At 34.0% G+C, this 10,597-nt stretch overlaps 1 protein-coding gene across 1 annotated transcript; it reads right to left on the reverse strand.

Moving 5' to 3' along the window:
* Positions 1-501: 501 nt before the first annotated feature.
* Positions 502-9,578, reverse strand: LOTGIDRAFT_217030 (hypothetical protein; the record flags this gene model as incomplete). Its single annotated transcript, XM_009058854.1, has 9 exons — positions 9,467-9,578; positions 4,862-5,036; positions 4,416-4,511; positions 3,886-3,963; positions 3,159-3,398; positions 2,646-2,777; positions 1,707-1,889; positions 1,222-1,288; positions 502-572 (listed from the first exon to the last, which is right to left on the reverse strand). The coding sequence occupies exons 2-9, from the start codon at positions 4,922-4,924 to the stop codon at positions 502-504; spliced, it is 930 nt and encodes a 309-aa protein (XP_009057102.1). The 5' UTR covers positions 4,925-5,036; positions 9,467-9,578.
* Between the last annotated feature and the right edge of the window lie 1,019 nt (positions 9,579-10,597).

Below are 10,597 nucleotides of genomic sequence, written 5' to 3' on the forward strand. Positions count from 1 at the left end.
ATAATTATGTTTTAATCACAACTTTTGCCAAAATTTTAAAAATACCCATAATACTCATCACAAATATATTTCTAGTTTCACAGCCTAGAATTCTATATTTCAGATCTGTTGCCATGGTAATACTATATCACTATAGTAACCATGTTATAAATATTACACATTAATACACTAACAACATTAGTTTATAATCACAACATAGTTTAGTTGCCATAGTAATTCTTACTGAATATTTTATATCCATGACATGTATATTATGAGTTACATCACTGTCCAAAATTATGGTTGCCATGGTTATAGTTTTGTGCATATTTTGGTATCCAAGATATATTAATACTGTTTCCAAGATACTTGATTCGGTGGTACGTTAAACGTCAACTCTGTTTGACGTGCTGCTGTATTTAATATTATGGAATACAATACTGTGATGTCTCCATGACGATATAACGCTCAAATTAACATCTAAGCTTATATTTTTACATCCACAAGTTTTTAAGTAATAGATTATGTATATCCAAGTTTAGCTAGCGCCATCTGTCGTCGTAGATTGGATATTTCGTAAAAGGCTTCTTTATCTACAAATAGAAAAACATAAACTGTTACATTGTTCTTCAGTAAAGTTTCTGTTTTAAGGTAGGTCTCCAGATTGTTACACAAAGCCTGCTGCACAAAGATTAGTTTGCTGGAGTTTGTCTTAAAGGGACAGGTGCGCCATTTCCAGGGCTGATTTGGGTCTTGAAAATATGTAAATAGTCTTCAGAAGTACTAGAAATGTACGAAAATCTGATATTTTCTTCAAAATACCTCAAACTAGGAATCAAAACATTCTATTTCTATATATCAGTCATTTTAACATTCAAATTCAGGTAATTCTGGACACACATGGATTTCGACGGTGAGCTGTGAACACTATTACTGATTGGCTTAGCTTAAAAAATCCCGGTTTCTATGACTAAGTTATGATTGGTAAAAAAATATGGCGCACCTGTCCCTTTAAAAAAAATTGAGCTTTTGGCCATAGAAATTTGAATTATCAAACTGAACCTGCAGTAATCAAAGAAAAGACTGTAGCATAACGTCCTCATCAGTCAACCCATTCAAATAGGGTAGAGATAATCAGGGAAAGATCAATGTCAAGAAGTAGATGGTAAAAAGGTTTGATTTTGATCTATTGTGAGTTAAAGAAAGTGTCATTGAGTTACAGAAAGATAAAGTAATATTTACCTTCACTCTTCACAAGACCTTGTTGTATATATCTAATATAGGTATAAAAATCACACACGGCTGCTATCTGAAATATCAACCAAAACAACCATCAGAAATTACTAAATTCCATTATAACAAAACATTTATCTGCCAAGAGGATCGGTTACTTTTTTGAAAAAGCTCAAAACTTAATTGAAGAGAGAGGTATACAACAAGTTTAAAGATGGGTTCCTTTATTTTCATTTATGAAAATGAAAATGCTAATACTTAGTAATGACTTGGATAAATACCAGTTTGTCTCACATGTCCATAATTAATTCATAATTAGCTACCCATGAACGGGACAACATAAGACTGTTATTTCCCAGAATTTGAAACATTTCCTCAGAGCTTGTATGACACGTGGTATCACCAACAGATAAAACACCACATGAAAAATCCTGATTTGCATATTAATCAGATTGGGAATTTTGATGGCTAGTGAAATCCAATAATTTTCTTACCCTATTTCTACAGAGTTGTGATATAGAATACCATTCTGTATCTTCTGTATCCAATCGTATTTTATAATTACATAGTTTGTGGGATTCAGTTAAAGAACATTTCCGTGGGTATGAGTTATCACCGGGGATAGGTTCAATTGTCAAACAATTTTTCTCCACGCATTCCAACAGACGTGTTGCTAACTGAAATATAAAAAGATAATGATAATCATACATAGAAACTTCATTGAGAAATGAAATGAAATGAATGTAGGGTGCAATGAGGGAAATTTGGCCAGGACAGTGGCATTAGCCTGCTCTTTTTCGATTTCCAACTGTCGAGGGATCTTTAATGTGCACACCCTGTAGCACACAGGGCCTCGGTTTATTGTCTCATCCGAACTAGACGCTTTTCCATGTCAGCCCCTCTTACGTGCATCACTGACAGGGGGAAACCAGGTTGAAAAATCCGAAGGTATTATCTCGAACTATGCCGAGAAAGCATTTATCTCACTGAGCCACCGTGGCTCCCGAAACTTCATTGAGAAGCAATATGCAATTAATCATTAAAAACGATAAAATTCTTTCTAAAATATGCTATTTACTACTATGGATCTACTTGATCAATCTGAATTTATTTTACAAGAGTTAATACTGTAATACAAAACAGAGCTGACTAAATTTTAAGTAGGCAGCTTAGAATAGTTTGATAAATTTACTTGAAACTATAGACTCTGTAACTATCAGCCCAAAAAGAACATTGGCACCAACAAGTCAAAATATCTATCAAAACTATCAAGACAAAGGGATGCATCAAAAGGCCAAATGTGTGGTTACACATACTTCGGCTGATATATATATAGTGATAGATGATAGGTGATATGTAATCGAAAATTCAGATGTCCGGGTACTGGTAAAAATTTGTCAGAGTCAGGAGTATGTCTGCCGAGTTTGACTTACCCGGTTATTTTGAAAATTGAGACAGGGTTTGACATCCTCGTTAAATACCCGACTAAAAAACTGACTGTTAATAGGGTCCTGGACAGGGCTCTTCCTCCATTGTTGAAACTCTTCAAAACAGGCCGTATCCAGCTGAAATAACCATAGGATATTGTTCAAGCAGAAACGCTAAAAGACCATTGTTTCAACAATTAGGGGTTCCAATAGCAGAATGTGAATATTAAATTTGAATGAAATGTAACACAAACTAGCATTCTACCTCAATTTCAAGTGAGTTTCAAGTAATTCAAATATTAGAATGCGTAAAAAAGATGAAACAAAATTATAATTAATTTAAAAGGTTTTTCGAATAAATTATAAAGATGAGCAAACTATTAAAACAGAACCTGAAACATGTTGTTACTCGAGTTTTGAGGTTGAACAGCAGGTTGTGTGTTAATAATTCCGTTCTCATAATAATTGATGAATCTATTTTTTAACAGTCAACATATTTTATTAGTTATAGCAACTGACCTCTTTACATTTTAACTTGACTGATTCTTGCTGTGCCTCCTCTTTCTGTCGAGCTTCCTTGGTGAATTCGTGGTGACTTGTGGATCTACGGTGGGTTTTCCAGAACGGTTTAATACTTGTCTTCTCTTTCTTAGGGGTATGAGTATCTATCTGGGGATGAAGATGTTTATTAGGTGAGTTTGGAGTCGATGTTAATACCAATTGTTTTAATGCCACTACTTCAGCCTGTAATACCTCAATCTGAAAATTCAATGATCAAATGAATGAATGAATGAATGAATGAAAGGGTGAATGACTGAATGACTGAATGACTAAATGAATGAATGGACCAATGAATCAATCAATGAATCAATCAGATGGAAGCATTTAAAAATGACATGTACCCGGCCATCAACACCTTTCAAGAATCACTGGAATCCTTGATTTTATAAAGAGGCTTGAATAAGATCTATTAATCAAATACCGAGCATGATTAGCAGGTACCAATATTGAAGGTGAGTATCTTTATTAACAAAGTCTTTGCATGGCATTTAGTAACTGTGAGTACAATATATAGAGATAGCTTTATATAACAACAATCACTGGTTAAATTGACTGAGGGCGACGGGGAAAACATGTCGAAACTTTGCATAAAACTTTAACCAGTGATTGTTGTTCTATAAAGCTGTGTCTATATCTTATAAACAGTCTGTTTGTGGTAGCCTAGTACTTGAAAATGTTATCTTACTTTTTGATTAGCCTCTGTTAACAGTTTTTCAGATTGAATTCTCTTTAGGTTGGCATCTTGAACCTGTTTATTGGCTTCCTGGAATCAGAATGAAAACAGAATTGAACTTTGGCATCTGATGGGAATTTTCAATAACTCATGAAATCAAGAACATTTCTAATGTCTCAATAGCCCCTTTTACACCAGACAACTATAAAACATTTCATTCAGACTAGCAACACTTATCTTCTTGAAGATGTTGAATTTAGTCCCTCTGGTTACCTGGATATAAACAACAATACCACTGAACTTTCTAAAAAGTAACAACCCTTTGTTACACAGAGTGTAGGTCACAAGTGTAATCTACCAGCTCGTCCTCGTCAAACCTCAGGGCATTGATTTTCTGATTATCAATACCCATATACAGCTGGGTAGACTAGAAATGAGGAAAGATGACTTCTTGAAAGTCAACTATCACATGCTGTCTAACAATTGAAGCACTATGTGATCTAAATTTCATCTGTTTAAAGTAGATGAAAGAGTTCAAATACCTCAAATAAACTAGCTGTTAAATCTTCTAATTCTTCTTCCATCTGATATCTCACTTTAGATAATTTCTCACACTCTTCATCTTTAAGTTTTAATTCCTATAACACAATTATAAAACAATATAAAATAACATAACAATCCTAAATATTCATAAATTCAAAACATTTATAAAATCAAAATATTCAGAACTGAAATTCTCCTAATTTCAAATATGCACAACAAAGAAAATATTCAGAAACAGGATATATGGGACCTCATGAGAAATAACTATTATAAGTCTAACAATGTAATATGTAATAATATAGATGTTTAGTAACAATCAAGGAACATGGATTAACAAAATCATTAGAATCAAAGAATAATCATAATAAACTAATATTTTCTTAGTGTGAGTAGAGTTCACTTAGCCAATAATATCATTTTTGATAATTCATTGATTATATCTTACCTTTTGAGCATTAGTTAATTCGTGTTGTAATCTGGAGAAGGCATGAGTTTTGGCCTCGGCCATCGTAAAACTTCGTCGTCTGGTGAGAGCATTAGGGACACCATCGGAGTAAGAATGACGAAAGGGTTGACGTTTGGGGCCTGCCCGTAAGTCAACCAGATCTGTACTCTCATCACTGAAAACAGAAGTTCAAAGTTACTCAGGAAGTCAGTTTTATTGCAATTCAAAATGTTCCAGCTGAAGACTAGATTGATCTTGCAAGTTCCTGAAGGTTGTAGAGACTGGCGTAAGTTGCCCTATGCTTCTAGATTTGGCAGAAAATTCTCATGAAAAATATACAATATGATTTGAATTTCAAATCACTGTGACTAATTTCAATAGTGTATCACAAAACGGGTCATTTTGACTCGCAAACTGTGATGTGATAATGTTTAAATCAAACCATGTCTCTCTTACTAGAAAGCTAACACAAAAATTAGACGACTAAATGAACACATATTGTTTCCCTGTCATCATTTATTATGTCTTATCTTTTTCCTTGATGATTTTTTAGTCTCTTAATATCAGTGGCTCATTTATATCTTCTACAACAAGTCTCTAGCTGGAGGAAGAATAAATCAAATTATACAAGCTACTGCTTTTGATTTCTCAAGTTTTTCTTTCTATTCATACACCACTGTGTACAAATATCTTTACACTTCTATGTTTGAATAATAATTACAGAAACCATTTTATGAGAATTAACATAAAAATCAATTTAATTTACGAATGTATATCTTGTTATAGGGAAATAAAATCACTTGTCTTGTCACTTGATAAGTAGCGATTATTTTGATTAATTATAACAAATTCACTTTCATACAACGAGATTTATACATCTTTTATAAAGATAAGTTGATTATGAGGATGTATTGTTTTAGATGTTGTATCTTGTGCCACAAAGTGTATATCGGTTGCAGCGCCCCTGAGACTAGGGGTACAAATAGAGGGCAGACTGACTCAATGGAGGGACAACTACTGAGGCTAAATTCAATTTTTGGCTACTCTGTGGTGGTGTCATAGTTGCAAGTCTCTCATTGAGCGTCTTAGAGGGTTCTCTCAAGACAATTTTAGAAAAAATGAACTGATTTTGTACATTCTGGCACATATTTTGGAGAAAAAAGGTAGACATTTAGATTTGTTGAAAATAAAGTGGGGGTACAATCCAATTTCTAGGAGGGCAAATGCCCATATATTTCTCTATTAGGTTATGTTTTTAACTTTAAAACGTGAATAATTATGGATAAACATGGATTTGAAGGCTCAAATTTCGATGATGAGCTGTGAACACTATCACTGATTATGTAAGCTAAAAAAATTCCTGTTTCTGAAACTAAAGTATGATTGGTCGAATGGATAGTGAAGATGTTCCTTTAAACTCCCCCTTCAAAATGTGTCAATAAAATAATTTTTTCATTAGTGACAACCCAAATGACAGCAATCTGAATTATAAAAACATACAGGAGATTTTCACATTCAGATAGAAAATCTATTAAAATATTCATCAGCTTGTATTAGGTATAGAATTATATTTTTATATAGATATACTCTGTTTACATTCATACTGATATACACCAGTAAATATACATACTGTTTATTTATCTTTAACCAATAATACTGTCCTTGGTTTACTGTTTCTACCTAAATATTGTCTTAAAACTTAGACTTAGAAATAATTCTGATTGGGTATTTCTATATAAAATTCTTATAACATCAATAGATCATTTTACCTTCAAAATTTCAATGATTTATTACTAGCAGAGCTGTTCATTTTTAGACAATAAACACAAGAATAGGAATTATTCATAATCCATTGTGTAGATAGGCTACTGTCATGTAATATGTTTTTGATTTCCATGCATTTTTATGATTTATAAGGCCTATGTCATTGTGTTGTAGATGCTTGTCTGGTATACCTGGCATCATAAAGTATCTATACCCAACCACACCATACAATAGAGACAGTAACGTGACCCAGGCAGGGAGCACTGGCCAGGGATGACATTATATTATAAACAGGATAATATGTGTTGTTTGCAGGTAAAATAACGATTCATCGCTAAAAAGTTGCAATGTCTCAGATCACTGGATATTCCTGAGAGAGGGCACCACCCTTCCTCGTAACATCTTAACTTCAGTGCTCAAGGGTTTTTCACAGATTTCATGATTTACAAATCCAGTAAAAATATCAGACACTGCATAATAAGATCACTATACCAGTGATATATTTTGGCAGGTTTAGTCGCATAATAAATTATCTTGATTTTTATGGTTCAAAGAATATAAAGCCAGCAAAAACAAACAGACACTGCATAATAAGCTTAGTCTGTCAATGACATATTTTGGCAGGATTAGTTGTATAATAAACCTATATTAAGGTTATGCATGATATAACCTTTTTGTGTCAATGTCCTATATAGCTTGCTATAGGCATAATAAAACATTTTAGAGATATTAAAAGACATGTAGGTGATTTATTTTGAAACATCTATTTGAAATTTTAAAATGAAAATCTGATTATTTTTTAATTAAGTAATAAAAAGCCAATGAAAACAATTAGTTGACTACTCTATCTATTGACAAAAACAAGAAAGAAATTACAAAATTGATAACATGACCAATGTAGAGTCGTTTTAAAGAGTCATGAGGTTGAGAGGGGAGCTACCGGCATCAAGTATCAAAGAACTCAATGATAAGAAATTCGAAACTGGGCAGTCAAAAGTGGGCTAGCATAATTGAGTCAACATAGCTAATAATGTTTATTTGATATTAAAGATGGTTTTCCTTATTTTTTTTATTGTCAAATTAAGCAAACTATTTGATTAATTGGTGTTTCTAATGAATTATAACATATTCTTAATCATATCATTATGTTCTTATTGCATATAATTAAGAGTTTTAACCAATCATAAATGTCCATGTATGTACAGTCTGGATAAACGAAAAAAGACTTCTTGACCTTTCTTGATCGGTCATCATTGCTTTTCTGCTTGTAATTCTCTTCTAATTTAGCTAATTATGAATTAATTATGGACATGTGAGACAAACTGGTATTTTTCTAAGTCATTATCCTAGAACACCTCTACTTTCTATTCATATAATTATTAGCATTTTCATTTTCATCTTTAAGGTTTCATCAACTGACATCGGTTTCAGAGAGTCCACAAAGCTCTTAATATTTTATTTTTGATTATCAAAGAGTTATTAAACAAGATGAAGCCTGAGATTTTTCCCATGCTTACTGACTGACTGTTGAAATCTTATTTAACATCCTTATATTGTGTTTACCTTCTCAACCATAAAATATTAAAACATAATATTTACTCATTTATGGGCCTCACTTCAATGGACTTCAGTTTATTTATCTATTTATTTATAGAGCCCAGTCCATACACTATCTCAGTGCAGTAGGCTTCACAATTATACATTTAGGCTTAGGCTAATATCAGATAAAACGCATAGTATCTTCTATGTACCAGGTAGCCTACTATCATATCATCAACTTTAAAGGGTTGATTTTGGTCTTGAATAATGTAATAGTATTCAGAAGTACTAGAAAGGTACCAAAATGGCACATTTTCTACAAAAGTAAGAATTTTTTTTTATGTATTATTATACATAGCTGTTGTTTATATGGTGTAGTCTCAAGAAAAGATAACTCGACTTTTTAACTTTCGAACGCAGATAATTGTATAAAAGTCCTACTTTTCTGCACCATGTGGGCTAACAAAGACGGGCAATGAGGAAAATTTCACCAGGACAGCGGCATTAGTCTGCTCTTTTGCGATTTTCAACTGTCGAGGGATCTTTAATGTGCACAGCCTGTAGCACACGGGGCCTCGGTTTATTGTCCCATCCGAACGACTAGACACTTTTTCCATATCAGTCCCTCTGACCTGCATCACTGTCAGGGGGAAACCGGGTTGAAAAATCCAAAGGTATTATCTCGACCTATGCCGAGATGATTGTGGACACACCACACATGGATTTCCAGGCTCAAATTTCAATGGGTACACTATTACCACCAGGTACTAGTAATTAGCAGAACTAAATAAATCCCTCTTCTGACATTAAGGTTCGAATGATCAAATGGGTTACTTTAAAGGTAGCATTGCCTAAAATGAATTCTTTTGGGGGAGTACTTTAATTGACTGTATAATGCTAATTAATCTAAAATCACGTGGGATAACATTCAACAGCTCTAACCCACAATCTAGTGACCTAGTCCACATTCATTTAATATTGCAAAGCTTGTGCTCTGTTTTACAAGGTCAAACAATTTCAACAATTTTGTTTCTGTTTTTGATGTCAGACAGGAAATTCGTTGTTCATTTATAATCTTCATTTCATCATAAATTCAAAAAAAAAATGTCTTGTTTCACCTTGAGCTATATCTGACTCTTTTTTAGACTGTGATATATATATTTAAAAATATCCCTATGATTTAAACACATAATACAGTCATTTAAATTGGGTCACGCTCAAATATTTAAAAATATACCATATGAATTGCTGCCTACTGCATAAATTTTACTCTTGATATATTTTGAAAAAATGTAAACTTACCATGCAGATGTATTTCTATAGTTTCCATCTAAAAGATCTGGTAGACTAGAGCTTCCAGTTCCTACGTCATTGCCACCATTACAGGTTACCACTTCTGGTTGTCCACAGCTACTCTCGTCCACACTGACACGGAAAGCCGGGTGGGCTATTGTTCGAATGGGTGGAGTTATCGTTGGAGTGGGTGGACCTATCATTGCAGTAGGTGGAGCCTTCAATATTTGAGATTGGACGCTGTTCGTATTTGAGGACAGTACTGGTTGATGTTGAGCAGAAGGTGGCAAGTTGTAGACTTTCGGTGTCGAAGAATTCATTTGAGTTCCATTGGGTGCATGGGAAGGTCCTGGTAAATTGTGACTTGGTATCATATCTGGTCGCGACTGTTTAATATGAAACGAAGTAGTGGGACCCGTTGCTGCACTGGTGCTTATTATTGAGACATTAGGTAGATTCTGAATGGCTGGATGTCCTTTCTTTGGTGACCCGTGTAGACTTGATCCAGAGTTGGTCCGGGTAGGGGTTCCGGGTTGACTTGATTTAGGAGTTCCAGGTTGGCTGGATCCTGAATTTGAACGAGATAGAGAAGCTTGACTATTGGCTGATCCAGTTGACGACACAGAACCCCCTGACCCTGGACGTTCCAGTTGAGGTTGGCAGGGGCCAGCTAATATTTGACGAGCAGAGAGCGGAGATTCACTGATTCTCATTGGATTGGACCTCTGTCCACTGACAGACACGTGCCCATTTGGTACAGCTGCTGAGGAACTTTGAGGATTGACTGGAATAGGTGTTGACAGGACTTTCTGCAGCTGACGTCCATTTGTGTAACCTTGATCTTTGCTAGTTGTCCCCTGTAGTTGTTTGACCCACACAGGGTCCTGTTTTCCCGATGACATTGATGTGTTTTTATCTTATTTTCTCACTCATTCAATCTGAAAGGAAAATAAGAAATCCTTCATTAGATGATTTTAGTTTACTGTATTGAATTAAAGAAATAACCATGTAAAGATTCCTCTATATCTAAAATTAAAGGAAGGAGAAGTATATCCATGAAGAAGTCTACTTCTAAATGTCATTCAAAGTTTAACTTTTGGTTTTCAAACATAATTCAATTGGATTAAGTATCAGGAAGTC

This window comes from Lottia gigantea (genome assembly GCF_000327385.1).
Source record: "Lottia gigantea unplaced genomic scaffold LOTGIsca_36, whole genome shotgun sequence".
Taxonomy (NCBI): domain Eukaryota; kingdom Metazoa; phylum Mollusca; class Gastropoda; family Lottiidae; genus Lottia; species Lottia gigantea.